The sequence below is a fragment of the Dipodomys merriami genome, unplaced genomic scaffold, assembly GCF_024711535.1.
Source record: "Dipodomys merriami isolate MVZ:Mamm:240054 unplaced genomic scaffold, mDipMer1.0.p SCAF_37, whole genome shotgun sequence".
Taxonomy (NCBI): domain Eukaryota; kingdom Metazoa; phylum Chordata; class Mammalia; order Rodentia; family Heteromyidae; genus Dipodomys; species Dipodomys merriami.
This window is the reverse complement of record NW_027205270.1, coordinates 3,049,663-3,075,393: the sequence shown is the minus strand read 5'-3', so window position 1 is coordinate 3,075,393 and position 25,731 is coordinate 3,049,663. Positions and strand designations below refer to the sequence as shown.

At 39.7% G+C, this 25,731-nt stretch overlaps 1 protein-coding gene and 1 long non-coding RNA gene across 4 annotated transcripts in view; one reads left to right on the top strand and one right to left on the bottom strand.

Annotated features, from left to right (window-relative positions):
• Positions 1–4,011: 4,011 nt before the first annotated feature.
• Positions 4,012–25,731, bottom strand: part of Dguok (deoxyguanosine kinase) — a 37,765-nt gene continuing 16,045 nt past the window's right edge. For 2 of the 3 annotated variants that reach the window (XM_069989016.1, XM_069989017.1), the window contains exons 2-6: positions 19,951–20,138; positions 13,349–13,496; positions 8,471–8,586; positions 6,179–6,278; positions 4,012–5,695 (exon numbers count right to left, since the gene is read on the bottom strand). In XM_069989016.1, coding sequence (XP_069845117.1) covers positions 5,669–5,695; positions 6,179–6,278; positions 8,471–8,586; positions 13,349–13,496; positions 19,951–20,138 — 579 coding nt within the window. In that variant the 3' untranslated portion in view covers positions 4,012–5,668. The remainder of the gene's footprint in view (positions 5,696–6,178; positions 6,279–8,470; positions 8,587–13,348; positions 13,497–19,950; positions 20,139–25,731) is intronic. The other variant, XM_069989015.1, reaches the window with a different exon arrangement.
• The window catches only part of LOC138804649 (uncharacterized), a 33,772-nt gene continuing 12,811 nt past the window's right edge, over positions 4,771–25,731 (top strand). Inside the window, exons 1-2 of the long non-coding RNA XR_011365310.1 lie at positions 4,771–4,826; positions 5,259–5,295. This is a non-coding gene — a long non-coding RNA (uncharacterized lncRNA). The remainder of the gene's footprint in view (positions 4,827–5,258; positions 5,296–25,731) is intronic.

The following is a 25,731-nucleotide window of genomic DNA, read 5'->3' as shown; positions in this document are numbered from 1 at the left end:
TTTTGCTAGATAATTAAAGACGAGTCTCACAGACATTTTCTGACACGTTGGCTTTAAACTGTGATCCTCAGATCTCAGCCTCCTTAGTAACTAGGATTCTAGGTATGAGCCACAAGTGCCTAGAAAACAGATCATTTTATGCTATACAGTCAGTGCGACAAGAAGATAAATACGCTCAACAAGAGTACAACATAAAACACTTGAGCCCGCTTGGAGGGAGTTGGTAGAGATTCCTGAAGATAGCAATTGCTATAAAAGTAGAGAACAAAGGACATCCTAGGAGAGGGATCAACAGGAGCAAACACAATGTGAGTGGCAAGGAACACAGAATGGCAAGGGTTGGGGAGGATGTGTCTGCATGTTCTGGAGGGACCAGTGACTCCACATAGTGTGCTGCCACATGAAATAGGGATTTGGAAGTTACAGGAAGTGGTACAGATTGAGTAAGAGCCTGAGTCGAGAGAGGAAGTGAAAGCAGAAGAGATATAAGAAATATTAGGGAAATCAGTGGCATCTGATGATGACTTGGATGGTGGGGATGAGAGGAGTCATGAGAGGCTCCAAGTTTGTTAGCTATATTGGCTGGAGGGATGGAGCCATGACTGATAGTCTTCTCCCACAGCATTCTTGCCTTGGAGAACACACCCAGCTTCATAGGAGCATATGCATCCCTATGTCGCCCTTTTGCCTATCTATTCTTTTTTGTTTTTTTTTTGTCGGTCATGGGGCTTGAACTCTGGGCCTGAGCCCTGTCCCTCAGCTCTTCAGCTCAAGGTTAGTGCTCTACCACTTGAGTTACAGCACCACTTCGGTTTTCTGGTGGTCTATTGGAGATAAGAGTTTCACGGAGTTTCCTGCCCGAGCTGGCTTTGAACCATGATCCTCAGATCTCAGCCTCCTGAGTAGCTAGGATTATAGTTGTGAGCCACCGGCGCCCGGCTCTTACCTATCTATTCTTAAAGCACATGGGCCCTTTTCATTTTAAGAGTTTCAATTCATGTGCTCTCCAGAGATGAAGTTCTTTTGACCCTGGCTCTAGTGAATCAAGTTTTAGAATAGTCTATAACAAGCAAGCCTGTAAGCCAAACCAGCTGGAGTTCACAAATGCCACCTGAGTTCAGTGGTTCCCAGTAGAAACTTTGACGCTAGAAAACCTACCTGTAGGAAACAGCTGCCCTCAGTCAGTGAATCCCCTTTTGGTATTTGGGAACTGAATCATGTTGGTTGGAGTTAGAGCTTCTTTCCCATATGGAAGATGAAGTCTGACACTGTTTCTCCCAGATTCCTTTCCATTTACTTGGCATACCAAGGGCACGTGGCCCAGGCTCTGCAAGTCTGATGTATATACTTGAGTTTGAACCAGAAGAAACTTTCTATGACAGCAGCAGTAGTGATCACATTTTCCTAACAACCATGGTGAATCCTCCCAGGGTCTTGTGAGTATCAGGCCCTGAAACTAAAGCTTCATTTGGGTCATAGCAACTTGCTTCTGTTTTACATTGATGGACCATGACTAATTCTGTCATGGCATATCAGTCTAGCAGCATACATGGCCAGGCACAGGCAAGGACTAGGAGAGACTACTTTGTTCAAGAGGATAGTAAATAAAACTTCTTAGGTAGAACAAAAGCATCTTTCATAAGTGGGGAAGATTAGGCTTAAGGACCCGAAGTCCATGTAAAGAACCTGGTCATCGTCTTGTAAGAAGTGACAACATTTTACAACAAACTTCTATTTTGAAATAATTACTGGTTTATTTAAGTTGTAAAAATTTCCATGTACCCCCTCATCTAGTTTCTTTTAACGCTAATATCTTACATGTTATACTTGTCAAAACTAAGAAGCTCACATTAGCATGTTACTGTTATCTAAACTCCAGACTTCATATGGATGTCACTAGCTTTTCCACAGATGTTACTTTTCTGTTCCAGGATCCAAATTGCCCTTTTGCCATTGGATACCAACCTGTTAAAGAATATGAACATGGTAAGAAGTTCATGGGAGATTCATCTGATAGTAATGTAAAGGGTAAGTTGGGAAGTGGGAGGAAGGTATTTTTAAGGCTACTGTAGAATTTTGAGTTACAGTTTCAAATGTATTCCCATATTTAATGCCTGAAAGAAGCATCATTATGCCTGCTCAGGGGTCCAATGGGTCAAAAGCATGTTTAGGAAGCACATGGTGGCTTCTACATAGCAGTGATTGGTAAACTGGAAGGTCTTCCTGACCAGACTACCAACGTAGGCTGATAAATCAAGACAGGCAGCCAAAGAAATACATGCTTACCTTCTTTTTTCAAGGTCTAATCTCTCCCTTGTATGTCAATTTTGTTATCATGAAGACAGACTCTTGGACCTGGGTTTAAGCCTGAGCTCCATCACTGATTGTGTAAGCTCTATGTGAATCACTGAACCTCTCAGATCTAGTTTCCTCACTGGTGGTGGTCAGAAATGCAAAGTTAGTTTCTTAAAATGAAGGGGGCACAAGCTAAGGATTGTGGGCAACCTCTAGAGGACAGAAAAGGTAAGGAAACATTCCTCTACAAAATTTAGGAAGGTAGCAGCCTTATTAATGTGAATTCAGCCACTTGTGACCCACAAGGTAACCATGTAAGGTTATAAATTTGTACTACTTTATGCTACTGCACTTGTAATTTGCATATGTGTATGTGTTTCAGTTTTGGAACTTGCACTCAGGCCTGGGTGCGGTCCCTTAGTTTTCTCATTCAAGGCTAGGGCTCTACTACTTGAATCACAGCTTGACTTCTGGCTTCTAGGTGGTTAATTGTGGAAAAGTCTCAAGAACATTTAGGGTTACTGTGTAGGTGTGACCCACCAAAGCCCAGCTGTATTTGTAACCTGATATGGTAACAATGGAAAATGAATAGATCACTCAGAGGCTGAAGTCATTCACAGGGCTTGAATACACAAATGAAGCAAGCAAGGGTGCCTTGGGGACATCAACACTTCAAAGGGGGGGAGGGGAATGTGGAAAGAGCCCAGGAGGCACCGGTGGTGGGAGAGCCAGAAGACACCCATATAGGACAAAGGTAGGAGAAAGTGGCCAACTTTCCCACTATTTAAACTGCTTACACTTTAAAAAGAGGGCTGAAGGAAGTTAAATAGACTTTACATTTTAAAGTACATATTTTATTTCCTGGCTTCATTTCCTCCACAGTGATTCTTGTATTTGCATATAACAAACAGCTCCTTTCACCTGAAACCATCTTCTCCCTCAAAGTAAAGCTGGGCAGTTTGAGAACTTTCACAATTGTGATCCATGTTACAAAGTCATCAAATTAATACTTAGGTTCCAGAATGGCAGGTTTTGCCACATCACAAGTGTGAATGAAATGAAACATAGCTATTTTAATGAGTTAGTCCAAGTTATTTGACCCTACAGAGCCATCCAACTCTGGGTGCCAGTGGCTCATGCCTGTTATCCTAGCTACCCAGGAGGCTGAGATCTGAGGATAGAAGTTCGAAGCCAGCCTGTGTAGGAAAGTCAGTGAGATTCGTATCTCCAACACGGTAGAACACTAGCCTTGAGTGAGCTCAGGGACAGTGCCTAGGCTGAGTTTAAGCCTCCCTTCCCTACTTGGCTGGCTTTAAGCCTCAGCTCCATCACTGATTGTGCAGCAGTACAGAACTCAGGGCTTGTGTGTATCTGTTTTCTTCAAGGGTGGTGCTCTACCACTGAGCCACAGCTCCACTTCTGACTTCTTGCTGATTAATTGGTATTAAGAGTCTCATAAACTTTGCTGCCCACGCTGGTTTTGAACCATAATCCTCAGATTGTGAGTCACCAGCACCTGGCCAATGTAAAACTTTTGTGCTTCAAAGGCTACTATCAACAAATAAAAAGTCAACTGACAGGATGGACGATACTGTAAGTACTTTACTGATAAAGAACTCTTATAACTCAATAATAAAATGGCAAATAACCAAAAAAAGTACATAAGATTCCAAGATATTTGTCCAAATAATATATACAAATTATCAGTAAACACAGAAAAGACATCCAACATTATAAACCAGGAATTCATCAAAATCACAATGAGAAACTACGCACACTCACTAGGATGGCTATATTCAAAATGATAGCTATCAATGAATGGATAAGCAAAATCTGGCATAAAATGAAATGTTAGTCATAAAAAGGAGTGTAATATTAATCCTTGCTATGATCTGAATGAACCTTAAAACATTACACAGTCACAAAAGACTAACTCAATTTACATGAAAAGTCCAAATTAAGAAATTTAGAGCTGGGTGCTGGTGGCTCACACCTGTAATCCTAGCTACTGAGGAGGCTAAGATACAAGGATCATAGTTTGAGCTAGCCTGGGAAGGAAAGCATATGAGACTCTTATCTCCAATAACCACCCAAAAAAACAGAAGTTGAGCTGTGGCTCAAGTTTAGAGGATTAGCCTTAAGCAAAAAAGGCTCACAGATGGTGCCCAGGCCCCGATTTCAAGCCCTTTGACTGCCAAAAAGTAAGGGGGGACAAACAGGGTATATAAGCTTTCTTTGGGGAATCTGGTATTGGTTGTATAAGCCTACGATTATACTAAAAATCACTAAACTATGTAATTTAAATGGATGAATTAGCATGGTATATATCAATAAAACTTAAATTTTTTAAAAAAGGATAAAGAAACCACTGTATTTTTTTCCCCAAATCCTTTGTACTTGTTAGAAACCAGTCTCATAATCATTTTGTCATGGCATAAAGGACTGAAACACAGATTTCTGTCTTTTAGGGCACTCCAAGTTTTATGTGCTTACAGAACGGTCAAGGGCTCAGTATAAGAAATTCACTCTTGGTGAGTCATGGGCCTGTAGGCTTTTTGTAATAGAGCATTTCACTTCTATAGAGCATGTATTTTCTCTCCCTTAACAATAAATTGTCCTTGAGGCTTGAAAAGTAGCATAAAAAGTTAGTTTCTTCCTTCCATTCTGCACAGAGATTTACTCCATTAAGGTAATCTGGCTGAGCCCTAAATATTAAATGCTGAACTTCTGGGCTCTGTATGTTCTTTGCCTGTCTTTTGGCAGCTTTACAGATCTAAGGCAAAAGACTAAATAAATTCCTCACTCCTACTCCCTGATATCAAGAGCAGAAGATGGGAGGAAATAATCATGCTTCAAAGAGTTTGGGGCTCCATTTCCCAGTTTTGGAGCTTGCAACCTAACTAGGCTATTTCATTATTTCTCTCTCTCTCTCTCTCTCTTTTTTTTTTTTTAATGCAATGCAGGGCTTGGATGAGGGCTCTTGGAACAATTCCTATTCTGGTAAGTCACAGGAAACAAGTGAACACACAGGAAATCTGGTTCCTGAAGGATTTAGGAGGAAGAATGGCTAAGAATTCTCAAGGGAAACTGCTAGTCTAATCTATCAGGGAGTTCAGACCAGGCACCAATAGATATATCTGAAATAAATGAAGAACTGATCAGAAAAATAAGTAACTTAAGTCAACTTTATTTTCAAAGTCCTGTGACATATAAAAAAAGACAATGGCAAAATCCAGAGACAGCACACACCATATCCCTGAGAGGCAGAGTACTCCAGGGACAAAAGAGAAGAGGGATGGATGGAGACTCAACATTTTCTAGCTTCAAGAAGTCAGAGAGTATAACTGGTCAGCGAGACCATCTTAGTAACTGGTTACAGATTCTTTATGAAGGTGTTTACCTGAGAAGAAAAAAACCCAAAAAGTTAAATTTCACATTTTCATCAGACTATTCAATGTTCCACCCACAATGTCTATATATCCATTCCCATGAATTTTTTGTGAGGAAGGAGAGGGAAAACAGGCCTGGAGAAGAAATGTGAGCTGTCCAGAGTCATACAGCACCAGTGGCAAAGCTGGGAATAGAATCCAGAAGTCTCATTTCCCTAGTTTTATAATACCTTAGAGGAGCAAGTCAGCTGGCAAGCACATGTTACAAGTCAATTATTCAGCAATTATTATTATCCCAACATGCTTTAAAGAATAGAGATTATATGTAAGTTAAACAAGATCCAATAGGCTTTGTAGTGTGAAATGCAAATGGAGATACAAAGTGCAAAATCCAATATAGTAAACTTGAGAAGCAGAGACCAAGAAGGATGAAAGCACAACAGAGAAAGAGAAAAACAACAACAAACAAAGGAGTTCAACTCCTTCTTACTTACCTTTCTCATGAGTTCTTCTTGTTTGGCTAGGTCTTTAGAAAAATCATCACCGACATCCAACACCAGCACTGGAATATTCATCAGAGTCTCAAAGTGGAGTCTATAAGAAGCATAAACATTTGGTGGACAGAAAAAAAGAAAGAAACCAGAGCCAAGTTTCATACACTCACTAAATATAATAACTGATAGAACAGATCTCAGTGAAACTGCCTGTAAACAGCATTAAAAAATAAGGGAAAGAGCATGGCTAAAAAGGTACAGTACTTGCTTAGAAAGTCTGAGGTCACAAAGTCAAATCTATTTTCACTGCACACAGAAAAATTCACTGAGTTTTTAGAAAGAGAGATGTGGTTCAAGTGGTAAAACACTGTTCTTGAGTGGAAAAGGTAAGCTAGAATGCCAGGCCTTGAATTCAAGCACCAATACTGACACCAAAAGCAAACAAACAAAATAAATTTTAAATTTAGCTGGGGCCAGTGGCTCACACCTGTAATCCTAGCTACTCAGGTGTCTAAATACCATGGTTCAAAGCCAGCCAGAGAAGACAATCCAAGATATTCTTATCTCCAATTAATCAGCAAAAAGCCAGAAATGGAGGTGTTGCTCAAGTGGGATAGCACCAGACATAAGCAAAAAGAGCCAAGGGAGAGCACAAAGCCCTATGTTTAAATCCCAGTATCAGTACAAAAAACAAAACAACAAAATAACTGAAGCAAAATGGGACTGAAGTGTGGCTTAAGTGGTAGCATGCTTGCTTGTAAACACAGGTCCTCAGCACAAACCCTAGGATGACATATATAGATATATGTATGTATGTGTATGTATGTATGCATGTGTGCATGTGTGTGTATTAACATACACAATCAATAAATCAAAATGATTGAAGAGAGAAAAACCAATTTCTCCTTAGTTTTAAGACTAATACTGAAAGCCAGAGCTCCAACCATTTTAAGCAGACAAGATAGTAAGCTTGAAGGGAAGGTAGCAAGCCAGTAACTTGGAATTTCAACTTAGCAAAATTGACCTTTTCCTAAAAACGAAGCATCAATCCAATATTCTATCTGGGGGAAATGTAAAAAACAAAGAGTTTAAGAGTATGAGGGTAAGCCGGGGGGCCAGGGCTCACACCTGTAATCTTAACTACTCAGGAGACTAGATCTGAGGATCACAGTTCAAAGCCAGCCCAGGAAGGAAAGTCCAGTGAGACTCTAGCTGTAGCTCAAGTGGTAGAGCTCTCACCTTGAGCTGAAGAGCTCAGGAACAGCATCTAGGCCCAGAGTTCAAGCCCCACAACCACCACTAACAACAAAAAAGAGCATAAGCAAGGGTATAAGGATATAATATAAGCAAGTTCATGAAGGCACCAGGGAAATACAATCTAATAAAAACTCTCTTGAAACAAAGAATTAGAATTGCAACCCCTTTGTACAACTTTTTGTTGTTGTTGTTGTTGGTAGTGGGGCTTAAACTCTGGGCCTGAGTGCTATCCCTCAGCTCTTTTTTTTTTTGGTTGGTCGTGGGGCTTGAACTCTGAGGCCCAGAGTTCAGGCCTGGGCGCTGTCCCTCAGCTCTTCAGCTCAAGGCGAGTGCTCTACCACTTGAGCTACAGCACCACTTCCGGTTTTCTGGTGGTTTATTGGAGATAGGAGTCTCACGGTCTCTCCTGCCCGTGCTGGCTTTGAACTGAGATCCTCAGATCTCAGCCTCCTGAGTAGCTAGGATTATAGGTGTGAGCCACCAGCGCCCGGCTTTATCCCTCAGCTCTTTACCTCAAGGCTAGTGCTCTACTACTTGAGCCATAGTGCCACTTCCAGTTTTCTGGTCGTTTATTGGAGGTAAGAGTCTCACGGAATTTCCTGCCCTGGCTTTGAAACTCCCAAGATCCTCAGATCTCAGCCCCGAGTCTAGGAGTATAGGCATGAGCCACTGGTGCCCATTTTTGTTTTGTTTTGTTTTAGGGCCTAGGTGCAGTCCCTGAGCTTTTTTGCTCATGGTTAGCACTCTACAGCTTGAGCTACAGCTCCACTTTTAGCATTTTGGTGATTAATTGGAGAGTCTCATGGACTTTTCTGCCCAGGCTGGCTTTGAACCATGATCCTCAGAACTCAGCCTCCTGAGTAGCTAGTATTACAGGCATGAACCACTGGTTCACGTATATTTATATTCAATTCAAACTTTCTGAGTTGGAAAATACACATTTCCAACTTTCTTACAGGGCTGTATGTTAAACTTCTTATTTTGATAAAATGGCTTCAGAAAGCAAGTCTCTGTCTTGCTCTTTTCTCTACTTACTTGGTTTTCTTATAAACAAGCCAGTCTTCGTGTTGACTATGAAGCTGCTCAAGATAGGCCAGTTGAATTCCTTTCTCTTCCTCCCTGGCCCTTCGGTACAGTCTCTCCAAGCAAACCTAAAGGACAAACCACAGGCCCCATTCAGTTAGTCTGCTGTTCTGTTACAATGCAGTTTTACTGGGTCCTGAAACCTACATGTCTTCATGTCTAACCTGGCACCATAAGTCATGACCTTGCTTCTACTGCCTTGCTCTCTTATTCAATCTGAAGATTTACACTATTCTCTCCACTTGGTGGGTTAATGGAAAACAATATCCACCCATTTGGCCAAGGCTGGAACCTAGGATTACCCTTCTTTCTCTCAATAATATTAGTAAGTCATAAAACTCTCTTTAATCTCTCTAATTTCTTCTCCTCTCACCTCTGCCCTTGTCAATAGCATTCAGCCTTTTTGTCTCCTACAGGTGAAAGTATATGCAAAGAGCCCAGGCCTTAAAATCAGAAGATATAAGGGTCTAAATCACATACTAGCTATACAACCTTTGTGGGTTTCCACTTTCCTATCCTGTACCCACCCACAGGTTACCGTGAGGATACACTAAGGTAAGGCATATGAAGTTCTTGACAAAAACTGTTCTCTTTTCAATTGTTCCTTTAACCCAGACTTCCATAATACTGTACAATAAAACAAATTAAAAAATAAAATTATTTTCCTAGCTTGAAATATTTTGCTTTATGTAGTTCCTTAGTGGGTATAGCCATAACCACAGGGTTCAAGGAATTATAGGTGACATCTATCTATCTATCTATCTGTCTATCTATCTGTCTATCTATCTATCTATCTATCTATCTATCTATCTATCTATCTATCTATCTATCTATCTATCTATCTATCCATCCATCCTAGGGGGGGAGGGATAGAGAGAGGAGAGAGAACAAGTACTTAGATTGACCTTGAATTTGTAATCCTCTTGCCTAAGCCTGCTAAATTCTGGAATTACAAGTGTGTGCCTCCATGCCTGGCTTGTGAGTTGCTCTGTATTGATTGATTGAACTCTGGACCTGGGCATGGTCCCTGAGCTTTTGTGCTCAAGGATAGCACTACACCATTTGAACTACAACTCCATGTCTGGCTTTTTTTGTACTTTTGTAAAGATAGGAGTTTCAGGGACTTTCCTGCCTGGGCTGGCTTCTAACTGTGATCCTCAGATCTCAGCCTTTGAGTAGCTACGATTATAGGCATGAGGCACTGGCTTGCACTGTATGTATGAAATGCTAAGTCATATGAAACATCTCTTTCATATGATATCAAGCACTCATTTTGGAGTAGAGTGAAACACCTGCATACGTAAGAAATGAAACAAATGTGTATGTGTGTGTAAAATTTGTGTGTATGTGCTGGTACTAGGGCTTGAAATCAGGGCCTTGTACTCTCCTTTGCCTTTTGAGCTCAAGGCTGATGCTCTATCACTTGAGTCACACCTTCAGTTTGAGCTTTTTTACTGGTTAATTGGAGATAAGAGTCTCAAGAATTTATCTTAGCCTACTGAGTAACTAAGATTATAAGTATCAACAACACTGGTATCCAGCGTGTGTGTGTGTGTGTGTGTGTGTGTGTGTGTGTGTGTGTGTGTGTGTGTGTGTGTGTGTGTGTGTGTGTGTGTGTGTGTGTGTGTGTGTGTGTGTGTGTGTGTGTGTGTGTGTGTGTGTGTGTGTGTGTGTGTGTGTTTAAAAGTGAGGCTTAACATTGATTTCTTTCTCTCTCCCTTCTGGAATTCTATCCTATTCATATGTAGAAAGTCTGAAGTAGTGCACTGGCTCAGAAAACAGTGTCTCCTTCTTTACCTGTTACACAAAGCCACTCATCCTACTTGTCCTCAACTTCCTTATTCCTCTGCTGGTCTTGCTGCTTCAGTAAGATTTGGCCTCCTTCCTGTAGGACAGGCCAAGCTACTTGACACCTCAAAACCTTTGCTCCAAATGTTTGTTTTGCCTTAATTGCCCTTGTTCTTCTCTCTGTTCAGCAAAACATTATTCAATGTCATCTGTAATGAAAGCATTGATGAATTAACCTATTGCTTTAGAATTTTCCTCTTTCACCTTTCCTAAAAAGGTGAACTTTATCCCCACATGTGGTACACAATATTCTCAAAGACTTGGCATCTTTGCTGTCTTCCTTTTTTCTCTAAGGAATTGAAAATATGTAAACTGACTTGCTTTAGGCCCTTATATCCAACTCTCCAAACTGATTAGAAGACACAGTTCTCAAAGATCACCACTTGCAGTCCTTACCTCTTCTCATCAGTCTTTCCCCTGCTCAATTAATAACTCTTGTTTCTAATACTTAGCTATTGCAAACAATGAGACTGTATACAGAGGCACAATGATTGATAGGCCAAAAAGTATGAGCACTTGCTTCAATATACTGCCAAACTGTCTCCATATAAGTTAACCCATTTAGGTTGGGCACAGGGGCTCACACTTGTTAATCCCAGCTACTTTTTAAATTGGGAATAATGCAAGTTCAAGAACAGTCTATGCAAAAGTAGCAGTGATATTCTTTCTTAAAGATAAAATTTAAAAAATGAACTGGAGCTAGGTACTAGTGGCCTCGCACCTGTAATCCTAGCTATTCAAAAGGATGTTCAAAGCCAGCCCAGGCAGTCAAGTCAGTAAGACTCTTTATCTTTAGTTAACCACCAAAAAGTCAGAAATGAATGTGACTCAAGTGGCAGAGTACTAGACGGGTAAAACTTAGCAACAGTATTCAGGCCCTGAGTTCAAGTCTCAGGACTAGTGTACACACACACACACACACACACACACACACACACACACACACACACACACACACACACACACACACACACACACACACACACACACACACACACACACACACACACACACACACACACACACACACACACACACACACACACACACACACACACACACACACACACACACCCCTAAAATGGGGAGTATTTAATTTCTATTTCTTCCTGTGTAGGGAACAAAAAATATTTCTCTCCCTTTATTATTCTAGTACCAGAGTTTGAACTCAAGGCTTTGCACATGCTTAGCTCATGCTTGGCTGGCTTATCATGCTGCTAGCCAGGCTTTATTGTAGTTAATAGGAGATAAGAGTCTCATCGATTTTTCTGCCTGGGTTGGCTTCAAACCACTATTCTCCAGGTCTCAACTTCCTAAGTAGATAGAATTATAGGCATTAGTCATTTACACATGACTTCACTTTTCCCCCTATTTCCCCCTACTTTATCTTGCTCTACTAAATTAAATCACTGTTAAAAGAGTGAAAGGGCTTGGGGCTCAAGTGGCAGAACACTTGCTTAAAATACACAAGGCCCTGGATTTCAATCTCCCAACCTAGTACTAAAAACAAAAAAAGAAGCTAACCCATTTACATTCCCACCAGCAAGTAGCTTTAGGATTGCTAGATATAGCAAAGCTATATAATTTTCCTCTCTGAGATAAAAGAAAATTGTCTGAATATATTTAAAAATAATATAGCCATGTTTCCAAGTATACTCAGGACAGAAAAATTCTTTTTACAAAAGCTATTTATAATTATTCACTCACTGCTTTTAGATAAGCATCTATTAAAATAGACTTAACATTTCCCTTTTTAAAAAACCGATTAATTTGCTTAACAGAGCAATCCCTTTTCCTGTATGGTCTAGATAAAACTCATATTTTGAGCATCTGGTATAATTCTTGCTTTACTGATACAGTTTAACAAGTTCTTAAAAAAAAAACAAACCTTTGAAATAGAGCTTTAGGTTGGGCACATTTCATCTTGGTCCTCACAGAGAAGACACACCTGACTGTGAAGACAGTGTAGGTGCACAAATATCATGGGATGGATGCTTTCACCAAACTTCTTCCTTACCCAGGAAGGAAAGCCATGTTGACTGCTTGAGAGGATACAGGAACTGGACAGTGACTGCTGGTAAGTCTGCTTACCAGGCTTCCCAAGTCCCAGACTCAGGTGACAGTTTCCCCATGCATTCACCACACACTGTCTGCATGCTCCTGAGGCCCACTGGCCAGCTGCACTCTTTTCTTACTGACTGTAAGTAGCTGCAGGAACAATGATGCCCAGCCATTTCTCTTTTGATTCCCCCATACTCCCAAGCACGGTTTTTAGAATTCAAGGAAGATCAGGTGGAAGGAGCCAAAGGCCCTACTGAGGTTCACCTCATATGCTTTCCTCAGGGCTCAGTGCTACAGTATTGCACACTAGCATGGGCTTTTATTTAGAGATACTTAAACTTTTATTTTGCTCTTTCGTTGAGTCTTACAGCAGAGGTCAGAGTGACTTCAGGACAGAGGCATACTTGGGTCCCTGGGCCTAATGCCATCAAAACAGTTCTATCCAATCTCTAAACAAACAAGTTATTTTCTTTTCTGTCATTAAGGTACAAGAATTCTTCAACTCCTCTCATTTTACATTGGCTGAAATAGTTTAAGTAGTCTCCCCAGAAAGACTTAATAGAACCCCCAACAACAATAATCACTATCATAACATCATCATCATCATCATCATCATCATCATCATCATCATCATCATCATCATCATCATCCTGCCCCTCCTCACAGGTCAATCAGAATCAATACAGAAGAAAAATGAAGGAGAAACTGCTTGTCCTTATAAGTCCCAGTATCTGAGTCCAACCTCTATTCCCCAGAAACAAGAGCCTATGAACTAGCCAACTGGGTCATAATACCAAAATAGGGCTAAATACTACTGCTCTCTGCGCTCTAACATCTCCACCCAGAAAAATCAAAGGCTTGCAGAATGCCATCTCCTAGGTTTCATTTGGACCTAAAATCTAAAGTTTTGTTCAGAGTTACCTGGGGAGAAGCCTGGAGATAGATGAAGCCATGTATTGAAAGTCGGCTGGCAAACTCCCGCAGGAGGAAAGTATGCCAATCCTGATAGATATGCCATTCGATGTCACTGAGGGAACCATTCTCAAAAAGATTCTTTGCAAAGATATACCTAGTTGGAAATGTAAGTGGGAGATGGGAGATGGGGGAAGGGAAATAATAGGAAATGGAATGAAAGACAGAGAAAGAAGCAAAAAAACGTCAATAACCAACGTCTATCTAAACCACTTTCTAGATCATCATCAATCCTTAGGAAATCTCAATTCTAAACCCACAGCTCCCTCCCTGCACAAGTATGCAATGGGAAATAATACCTAGACATAGAAACTAAAACTACAATTGTCCAGATGAGTAATTATTCAATGTAAGAAAAGGAACACTAGAAGAGGAATTCATTGGTCCCTGACAGTTTGCCCTGTTAGAAACCAGTCAGCAAAAGGTGCGTGTAAACTTGCACCCTGGATATTTCCCTATTTTTATATCAAGGCATCAAACAAAAATCATATGAATGCAGGATAAAGCCAATGTCACATTTAAGGACTAAAGTTTCTGAATCTTCAACTAGAACTATTCTTTAGTTAAAAAATGGAGAAAACTGTTTTTATGTTGTGTCATCTTTATGGAGCAGGAAATCCATTTCCTACTACTTACCAAGAGAGCAGATTTCTCCTGTAAAATATTCTTGCTGGCTTACTTCCTCTGCTGCTGAACTTTTAAGTCAGATAAAAGGAGACTAAAGCTGAAAATCAAACTAGCTTCCCTCCTTTCTTACTTCCACAACAAAAGGAGGATCTAGTAAATTAGGAAATTGGAGCTAAATAGAAACCATAGCTTTAGAAGGGTCAATTCTGCTTTCACCCATCAGTCACCTTGATACAAAACACAATTTACATCTTCAAAAACGAGCTTGTTTCTTAGGCAACAGTCAGTAACTTTCCAGTTCTGGGAAAATGAAATTCAGGATCTCTATGTATGAATGGCTCAGGGAAAAAGCAACTGCAAAGCTATGAATGTTGCCCTTATGAGAGTAGGTTTCAGAGCATGTATACCAGTATTGGAGTTGGGCACTGTCCCTTAGCTTTTTTGCTCCAGATTGGCACTCTACTACTTGAACAACAGCTCTATTTCCAGCTTCTGGTGGCTAAATGGAGATAAGAATCTCACAGATTTTGCTGCCTGGGCTGGGTTCAAACTGTGATCCTCAGATCTCAGCATTCTGGGTAGCTAGGATTATAGGTATAAGCCACTGGCACCTGGCTTCTTGTTTGATTCTAGCTGTAGAAGTCATTAGCCATGCCACCTTAGAAGTCATCTAAGTTCTCTCAGCCTACTGTTGGGATGACTGCATACTGTGCTTAGAATGGCTGGCACAGAGTATTAAACAAATCTCAGTATTATAACTGCTTTATGTTAAGATATGAAGAAGCTAATTTGGAAACTTCAAAAGTAACCTTTCCTAGTCTGAAATGGTTTAGATGAAGGCCTACGAAAAAGGTGACTTTTTGTAATTCATGTTCTAACAAATGTTGTCAGTGTCTCCACAGATAATTAGAAGATGAAATTTAGATCTTTTCTGTTTTTGAGGCAGTGTCTCACTCATGAGACAGTCCAGGCCAGCCTCAAACTCACAATCCTCCTGTCTTAGCTTCCCAAATGCTGAGATTACATGTACCACCAGGATTGAAATTATGGTTTTTTTTTTTTTTGGGTCCAGTCATGGGGCCTGAACTCTGGGCCTGGGCCCTGTCCCTCAGCTCTTCAGCTCAAGGCTAGCGCTCTACCACTTGAGCCACAGCACCACTTCCGGCTTTTTTCTTTTTGCTTAGGTGGTGCTGAGGAATCGAACCCAGGGCCTCAGGCATGCAAGGCAAGTACTCTACCACTGAGCCACCTTCCCAGCCCCTGAAATTATTTTTTTTTTTAAAGAAAAACAAGTCTTACAAAAGGGGCCCTACTCTCCTGAGGATGAGTTCTTTCTCCAAAGCTAGTGATGACAAATGAAAGCAGGTAGAAGTGCAAGGCAGCTGAGCATGGTGGCACACATTTATGATCCAAGTGTTCAGGAAGCTGAGGTAGGAAGATTGTGCATTCAACTAGCCTGGGTTACATAGAGACTGTTTCCCCATCCAAAAAAAAAAAAAAAGGGTGAAGTGTTAAGTACTTAAAGTGAGGACAAACATATAATAGACTATAAGGAACATTTGGGTACTTTGTTCTAAAATCACATGCTGGTATGTCTTTTAATTCAATCAGAAAAGACTTAGATTTCTTCCTCTTTATAATCTACTCTCCCCAATAAACTCTGTTTTTCCTTTGGAGCATACATTACACATATATGAGCGTATATTCTGAGAACAAATTCAGTATCTGTTGGATGAGTATCCTTAGAGAGTCAAGGACTCAATCGGCCTCCTCTGTGTTGAAATGGAGTCTCTTGAACTCATTTTGCCTGGGCTGGACTTTAACTGTATTCCTTTGATCCCTGCCTCTAAGTACTTAGGATTATAGGGTTGAGCCACCTTGTCCTATATTCATCCTTTCTAGAGGTATGACTCAAGCGATAGAGTGCCAACCAGTGAGCAAAAACCTGAGGCCCTGAGTGCAAGCCTAATCCTGGAAAAAGAATAGAAAAAAACATTTTTTTCAAAGTACAATTTTCTTTTAGGGGCAGTACTAGAGTGTGAATTCTGTGCATAGCACTTGAGCTACATTGCCAGTACTGCTTTTTTCCTTTTTTAAAATTTTTTTATTGTGATTAAGTGATTACATACATTTCACAAATTTCATAGTATTGTGAGATACTGATACTTAAAGTCACAAACACATTCTAACCTTCATGAGGCAAACTGTCATTATCGTAGTTTATAAAGTTTGTGAATTCTATGAGCTTTGACAATACAGGTATTTCTTCCACATCGGGTGATACATTTCTTTCCTTCTGCTTAGTGTTAGCTGTTCCCTCTATCCCTCTCATTCCCTCCCTCCCATCGCTGTCCTTGAGTTGCTTAGTTTTTCATCAATGTCCAATGCAGCTATGGGTCCCTCTGTTGTATGTTTTCCCGTTTCCCTGTTTCTGTGTCTTCCTCCTAGTTTCCCTCAGATGTGTGCATATATACCATATATGTGGTCAGCAGCATGGGGTCATTTAGTGATGATACGACAAGATGAGTGGAGGTCCTTTGTTTCTTGAGTCCTGTTTACTTTGTTGTATTTCCTTACATTTTGTATTTAAAATTTACATATCAGGGAGACTATGAGACATTTGTCTCTTTGCTCTTGGTTTATCTCACTCAAAATGTTTTTTTTTCTAGTTCTATACATTTCCCTGCAAATGCCATTATTTTGTCCTTTCTAATGGCTGAATAATATTCCATTGCATATACGTACCACAAGTTTTGGATCCATTCATCTCTTCCTATCCTAGAACATGGAACTTCTTTCCATTTTCTGGTGTCCTCTCTGATTTCTTTCTTTAAGTTTTTATAGTTTTCATTAAATAGTTCTTTATATCTTTGGTTAGGTTAATTCCTAAATATTTTATTTTTTTTTGAGGTTTATTGTGAATGGGGTTGTTTCCTTGATTTCCCTTTCTGCTTGTACGTTGTTGGTGTACAGAAAGGCAACTGATTTTTGTGGGTTAATTTTGTATCTTGCTACTTTGCTGTAATGGTTTATAAGTTCTAAGAGTTTAGGAGTGGTGTTTTTGGTATATTAATATGTTATCTGGAAAAAGGGATAGTTTAACTTCTTCCTTCCCTACGCAGATACCTTCAATATCTTTTTCTTGCCCTATTGCTCTGGCCAAAGACTCCAGAACCATATTGAAGAGGAATGGAAAGAGTGGGCATCCTTGCCTTGTTCCTAATTTTAGGACAATTGGTTGCAGTTTTTCCCCATTAAGTATAATATTGGCTATTGGTCTGTTGTTTTAAGGAATATTGTTTTAAGGAATATTCCTTCTATTCCTATTTTCTCCAGAGCTTTTAACATGAATGAATGTTTCATTTTATCAAAAGCCTTTTCTGCATCAATGGAGATTATCATGTGGTTCTTGACCTTGGATCTGTTGATGTGATGGACTAATTTATTGATTTATGTATGTTAAACCATCGCTGCATCTCTGGGATGAAGCCTACTAGATTGTAATGTATGATTTTTTTGATATGCTTCTGGATTCTGTTGGCTAAAATTTTATTGAGGAGCTTTGCATCAGTGTCATCAAGGAGATTGGTCTGTAGTTCTTATTTTTGGTTGGATCTTTGCCTGGTTTGGGGATGAGCGTGATATTGGCTTCATAGAATGAGTTTGGGATAGTTTTCTCTGTTTCTATTTTTTGGAAGAGTTTGAGGAGTATGGGTATTAATTCCTCTTTAAAGGTCTTACGGAATTCTGTAGTGAGTCCATCTGATCTCGGGCTTTTCCTTGTTGGAAGACTTCTGATTGCTTCTTCTATCTCATTGTAAGATATTGGCTTATTTAATTGATTTAATTCCTCCTGTTCCAATTTGGGCAATTTGTATTTCTCTAAAAACTCATCCATTTCTGCTAGTTTTTTCTTCCTTATTAAGCAGATTCTGGAAATAATTCTTTATAATTGTTTGGATGTCTTGGGTATTGTTCCTCTCTTCTTTTTTTTAGTTAATCTTGCCAGAGGTCCATCAATTTTATTGATTTTCCCCCCAAAACAGCCTTTTGTTTTATTAATTTTATTTGTAGTTTTCTTAGTCTCTATCTTGTTAATTTCAGCTCTTATTTTGGTTATCTTGCTATGTCTAGTAACTTTAGGTTCAAGTTTTTCATGCTTTTCTAGCAGTTTTAGTTGCAACATAAGATTATTTGCTTAGTCTGCTCTATTTCTTTGATGTGTGCACTGAGAGCAATACATTTGCCCCTCAGGACTGCGTTTGTCATATCCCACAGATTTCTTTTGTGATATATATTCATTTTCATTGAATTGTAGGAACTTTTAAATTTCTTCTTTAATTTCTCCTGTCACCCAGGTGTTGCTCAGAAGTGTGCTGTTCAATTTCCATGTATTTGAGTAATTTCTATGGTATGCTTTGTTATTGAGAACTAGCTGATTCCACTGTGGTGGGATAGAGTACAGGGGATTATCTCAATCCTCTTGTATTTATGCTTAAATTCCTTGTATGAACTATAATATGGTTTATTTTGGAGAAAGTTCCATGGGCTGCTGAGAAGAATGTGTACTGGGTTGTTGTAGGGTGGAAAAGTTGGTAGATGTCAATTAATTCTGCTAGAGATATGGCATCATTTAATTTGGAGGCTTCTTTGCCAGTCCTCTGGTTGGTAGACCTGTCCTTTGGTGAGAGTGGGATATTAAAGTCTCCTAGTATTATTTTATTGTATTTGGACTTATTTTATTCTATAAGTCGGAGAGTATTTGCTTAACATATTTGGGTGCACCAATGTTTGGGGAGTGTAAGTTGATAACAGTAATATCTTCTTCTTGGATTATTCCCTGTATTAATATGTAGTGTCCTTTTTGTCTTTTTGTATTGATCTTAATGAAAAGTTTATTTTGTCAGATATCAGTATAGCAACTCCTGACTTCTTGTTGTTTTGTTTTTGCCAGTCCTGGGGCTTGAAACCAGGGCTGGGCACTGTCCCTGAGCTTCTTTTGCCATTTGAGCCACAGCACCACTTCTGGCTTTTTCTGCTTATGTGGTGCTATGGAATCAAACCCATGGCTTCATGCATGCTGGGCAAGCACTCTACCACTAAGCCACATACTCAGCCCATCTCCTGACTTCTTGATGGGAGCATTTGCATGGTAGATCTTCCTCCATCCCTTCCCTCAGTTTGTTTTTATTATCTTTGGCTGTGAGATGGGTCTTTGGAAGGCAACAAATGGATGGGTCTTGTTTTCTGATACAATCTGCAGTTCTTTTTCTTTTGACAGATGAATTGAGCCCATTAATATTTATGGCTATTATAGAGAGATGCATTGTATTTCTTGTCATTTTCCTTTCCTACATTTTTCTTTCCTTTCTTCCTGTGCTTACTAAGTTGGACTTCACGCTTTTCCATTCTGAAATTTTTTTTTGGAAGCATTGTGGTTCTGGGGTCTCGGTATCCCTGGTTCAGGCAGGGCCACTGTTTGTCAGGGAGTTGTGTATCTTCATGTTTTTCTGTTCTGAAATTTTTTCCTTTTCCTTTTTTTTTTCAACCTCCTGTTTTTCTCTGGGTGTTTGCCTTTTTGCTACCATTGGTCTCTTGGGGAAACGGAGCGTTGGAACTTCAACTCTCTATTTGGTTGCAGAGAGAGCTGTGGTGTTTCTCTACTGTTCCATCACCATCTTGGCCCCCCTCCACCTTTTTTTTTTTTTTTTAATAGTCTTACAGACTTTTTTATTTGCCTGAGTTGGCTTTAAATCATGATCCATTGGATCTCAGCCCCTTGAGTAGCAAGGATTACAAGCTTGGGCCACCAGTGCCTCACATCAAAGTACAATTTCAATAGCTAGAGTAGTGCAGGGTCTGTATAAGAAAATAAAACTGCAGAAGTAAGTGTCAGGCTTCTAGTTAGAAGCCTGGTGACTTACCTGTCGCTGTACACAGATCTCTCAAAGATCTGTACTGGCTTCTCAGCCTGTAAAAGTTTCTCAGGGAAAGGCTCTAACTGTATTTTCAGGCGGCTCATAAAGGAATATGTCTGGAATGTGTAGGACCATCGTGCTGGCTCCTGATACATCATGTCCAACAAGTTTCCAAGATGTGGGGAAGTGTCATCCTAGAGGGGATGATAAAAGTAGAGAATTTCTTAGAAGGTGTATTTATTCCACAGTATATACTTTACTCCATGCCTTTAATATTCAATGAAGAAGAATTTTTTTTATTGTGAAAATACTGTACAGAGGGGTTACAATTACATGGGCAAGATAATGAGTACATTTCTTATCAAGCATTGTAGCCTCCTCCTTTGTGTCCCCTTCCCATCCCATCCTCCCCCTGCCCTCCATAAAGAAGAAATTATATGGGCTAGTGGAATGCTTCCAGTGGTAGAGTACTTGCCTAGCAGTAGTATGAGGCAATGAGTTTAATCACTAGCACCATTTTAAAAAATGAAGGAAAAAAGTTTCCTTCTTAAAAAAATACAGGAAAGCATGAGTACCAGCGGGAGTGAGGAGGGCTACAAAAGGGAGTGAATGAGGATGAAAACAGTTGATGTGGTTATTCTGCAGTACAGAAGGAGAAGTGGACCAGGTGCTGGCAGCTCACACCCATCATCCTAGCTATTCAGCAAACTGAGGCCTGTAGAGTCTCAGTTTAAAGTCAGCCTTGGCAGAAAAGTTCAGTAGATTCCATGGTAAATTAATCAGCAAAATGACAAACAGGAGGTGTGGCTCCAGCAGTAGAGCACTAGTAAGCAAACTGAGGTGAGTAAGCAGACTGATATCACAAAGCCCAGAGGTAAGCCCTGGTACCAACAGACAGACAGACAGACAGACAGACACATACACACACACACACACACACACACACACACACACACACACACACACACACACACACACACACACACAGTGGCTCATAATTATAATTCTAATTATTCAGGACTGAGGTTCAGAATCAGACTAGACAGACAAATCTGAGAAACCCTTATTTTTAATTAACTCTAGAAGTGAAGGAATAGCAACGATGGCAATAATAGAAGCACAGTGCTTAATATGTGCTAGGCACTGTTCTAAACATTATTTACACTTTAGTTCAATGGCTATCACTTTTTTTTTTGGTATCAGTCCTGGGGCTTGAATCTGGGCTTGGGCACTATTCCTGAACTTTGTTCTCAAGGCCAATGCTATACCACTTGAGCCACAGTTGTTCTTCCTGCTTTTTGGTGGCTAATTGGAAATAAAGGTCTTGTGGACATTCCTGTTTGGGCTGGCTTTGAACCTCTAGCCTCAGATCTCAGCTTCCTATCTAGGATTACAGGCGTGAGCTACTGGCACATGGGTAATGGCTGTCACATTTTAAAAAGCAAACCAATTTTATATCATAATGCATACACACACACACACACACACACACACACACACACACACACACACACATATTTATATGCACACACATATGTAACAAAACTCTAGTCAAACAGCACTAACTACTACTTCGCATTCCAAGTAGTACTCTAGAAATGTATGTTCACTATTACATTAGTAGAAACAATCATAGCCGGGTGCTGGTGGCTCACACCTATGATCTTGGCTACTCAGGAAGCTGAGATCTGAGGATCACAGTTCAAAGCCAGCCTAGGCAAGAAAGTCTGTGAGACTCTTATCTCTAATAAATGACCAGAAAACTGGAAATAGCACTGTAGCTCAAGTGGTAGAGCGTCAGCCATGAGCAAAAAACTTGAGACCCTGAGTTCAAGTCCCAGTATGGGCACAAAGAAAAAGGGGGCATGGGATGTGGGAAAGAGGGGTGATATTGATTAGGATGAATTGTATACATGTGTGGAAATGTCACAATGAACACCCCCTTGTAAAACTAATGTATGCTAATAAAAAAATACAATCAGATCCTCCAGCTTACTTGAAACCTGAGGAAGAGATTCTCCTGCCTTATTAGACAAAAATTTGACAGAATGAGGTTACATGCCACCTTCAATATAACAGAAGAGATCAGGACAAAACCCATTCATGGACTTATAGGGTCTGAGGTGCGGTAAGTGAACAATCAATGACCATCTAAACTTCTACTTTGATCCAACGACTCATGCCTGTAATCCTAGCTACTCAGAAGGCTGAGATTTGAGGATCTTCTTTCAAAGCCAGACTGGTCATAAGAGTCTGCGAAGATGCTTATCTCTAAATAACCAGCAAAAAAGCCAGAAGTAAGTTGGGCGCCGGTGGCTAATGCCTATAATCCCAGCTACTCAGGATGCTGAGATCTGAGGATCATGGTTCAAAGCCAGCCCAGGCAGGAAACTCTGTGAGACTCTTATCTCCAATAAACTACAAGAAAACTGGAAGTGGTACTGTGACTCAAGGGGCAGAACACTCACCTTGCGTGTAGGGACAGCACCCAGGCCCAGCGATCAAGTCCCACAACTGACAAAAAAAAAAAAAAAAGAGCCAAAAGTGTAGCTGTGGCTCAAGTAGTAGAGTGGTAAAAAGCTAAAGCCCTGAACTTAAGCCCTATTACCAGTACTAAATAAATACACACACACACACACACACACAAAATTCCACTTTGAATAAAATCCTTCCACTGTAACACTATATTGACTTTCTTATTTTTTTGTTTTATTTTTTATTTACACCTCCATTTCCAAGTTTTGATTGTTAATTGGAGATAGTAGTTTCACAGACTCTCTCTGCCTAGGGTGGTTTATAAACAAGACTCTCAGATCTCAACCTACTGAGTAGCTAGGATTACAGGTGTCTGCCAAGTGTCAAGCCTGGCTTAACTTTCTTTTTATTTTTTTTGTTGGTCGTGGGCGCTGTCCCTGTGGTCTTCAGCTCAAGGTGAGTGCTCTACCACTTGAGCCACAGCGCCATTTCCGGTTTTCTAGTAGTTTATTGGAGATAAGAGTCTCGTGGACCTTCCTGCCTGGGCTGGCTTTGAACCTTGATCCTCAAATCTCAGCCTCCTGAGTAGCTAGGATTACAGGCGTAAGCCACTGGTGCCCAGCCTTTCTTTTGAGACTCCATCTATAGCTATTTCTTTCTGAAACTTTAAGGCAATTTTTTTAAAGCAATTGCTTATTTCAAAGTCCACCTAACCGACAAATAAAAGCAACAGAATTATATAACCTTTCATAGGAGGGTTATACTTTCTTTTTTTTATTTTTATTTTTTTTATTTTTTTAATTATTTTTTTTTTGGTCCGGTCATGGGGCTTGAACTCTGGGCCTGGGCATTGTCCCTCAGCTCTTCAGCTCAAGGCCAATGCTCTGCCACTTGAGCCCAGTGCCACTTCCAGCTTTTTTCTTTTTGCTTATGTGGTGCTAGGGAATTGAACCCAGGGCCTCAGGTATGCAAGGCAAACGCTCTACCACTGAGCCACCTTTCCAGCCCCCGAGGGTTATACTTTCTAAAACAAACAACAAAGATCCTCCTTCATTTCAGAGACTTTATTGAATGCACAAGAAAAAGGATGACTAGCGTATAAAGAGTCAGTCAGTTAGGCAGAAAGTATTGTGGAGAGAATCTCAGGAAGCTTTGGGAAAGTGGCATTAAGCTAGGAAGTAAATGGTTTATAGAATGTTCACAGATGGAAATTAGTAATTAGGAAGAAAGCACTTCAAGTGTAGACAAAGATAGAGGAGAGGAAAAAAGATTAAAGATTAGATGACAATAAGTAGTCCAAACTGGCTAAACAGATCACTTGGATTACAAAGGCCCTTTGAAAGGTTTCAGCAGATGCTTCACCATTGATCTGAAACATGTAACACTTTCCTACATTAGAAGCTACCTTTGCTATTCTGGAGCAGAAGACAGTTTTAAACACCAACCACTCAGAAATTATACCACCCACATAAATTTCCAAAAAAAAAAATGTCTTGTTCGTTGCAAGTGGCTCATACGTATAATCCTAGTTACTCAGCAGATAATATCTGAGGATCAAGGTTCAAAACCAGCCCAGGTAGCTTGTTAATCTCCAATTAGCCATCAAAGTGAGTTGTAGAAGTAGAGTTGAGGCTCAAATGTTATGGCACCAGCTGTGAGTGAAAAAAACCCCTAAGTTCAAGCCCCAGTACTGGCACATACACACAAACATTTCTCTAGAATATATCCCAGCCAAGTAGAAGATGAGTCAAAATAAGAAGTGAAGAAATAGGAAGCAGAGCGTGGTGGTACATGCTATAATTCTATGCAGTATTTGGAAGACTGAGGCAGAAGCATTGCAAATTTGAGTCCAGGCTGGGATATATGGTGAGATCTTGCTACAAAAACAAAAACAAAAAGAAGTAAGTGAGTCTTTAACTCCCATATCCCGTGTGGGGAGCAGAAAATGTCTCTCTTTTTCTAGATCTTCTTACTTTACCCTTGTTGTATTAAAATAAGTCCTTGCTAAAAAAAAGAAAATGAAAAAAGGACAAACAAGAAATGGATAAATGTGGTATTACTAACAGTAGTTAGTAATAAAACTAGGAGTTAAGTATAAAGCATCTATTATTAATGTGACTATGGAATTTAATGTCAATTTAAGAACTATTAGAAGAGAAATGTTCATACTTCAAAAATTCTATAAATTCCAAGTCCACATAACTTCAATATACCTGAGGATGTAGCCTGGAAAATATGGTAATAAAAAAGTACTGGTTTTTTATTTTTCTTTCAGAGACTCCATCATATATATTTTAGACAAATATATTTTAATTTAAAGATTATCACTGGTAGAGAAAAATAGTAAACTGTTTAAATGATAAAAGGGAAGAAGTAAAAGAAAAATTTAAATACAACAAAAAGAATTAAAAAAAAGGTGAAAGCATAAAGTGGCAGACAAATTTTAATAAAGGAAATAAATTCCCTAAGAAAGCCAAACTGTCAGACTGGGCAAAACAATCCTTAACTGGGTGCCAGTAACTCACTCCTAACTACTTAGGAAGCTGAGATCTGAGGACTGTGGTTTGAAGCCAGCTCAGGCAGGAAAGTCCATGAGACTTTTATCTTCAATAAATCACCAGAAAGCCAGAAGTAGAGCTGTGGTTCAAGTGGCAAAGTACTATCTTTCAGCCAAAAAATTCGGGTGGGGGAGAAGGGAGGGAAGGTGGGAGAAAATCAAGGGAGGGGGTAATAATGTTCTACAAGAAGAATGTAACTGTGACCCTTCTGTACATCAACTTTACAATAAAATTAAAAAAAAAAAAAACAAACACCTCAAAGACAGGGCAAGGAATGTGGCTTAGTGGTAGAGTGGTTGCTTAGCATGCATGAGGCCCTGGATTCAATTCCTTGGTACCACATAAATACAAAAAATAAATAAGATTATATATTAAAAAAACAGAGACAGTATCTAGGCTCCGAGTTCAAGTCCCATGATTGGCATACATATACAAAAAGGAACATTATGAAATATGACAAATATAAAAACAAAAGAAAAATATAAGCAGTATATGGGAACTAATATTCTTTACATATATTGAGACCTCAAAAACCCACTACAGAAAAGAAGTAAAGGTATGACTCAAGTAGTAGAGTGCCAGCCACAAGCAAAAAAGCCAAGTGAGAGCATAAAAGTCAGAATTCAAGCCCTAGCACCTGCACAAAATTAAATATATATATACATATATATATATATATATATAGGAAAAAAAAGAATGAATAGACAGTACACTAAATAATAAAAAAGGATGCTCAAAAAGCACTTTCACTGGG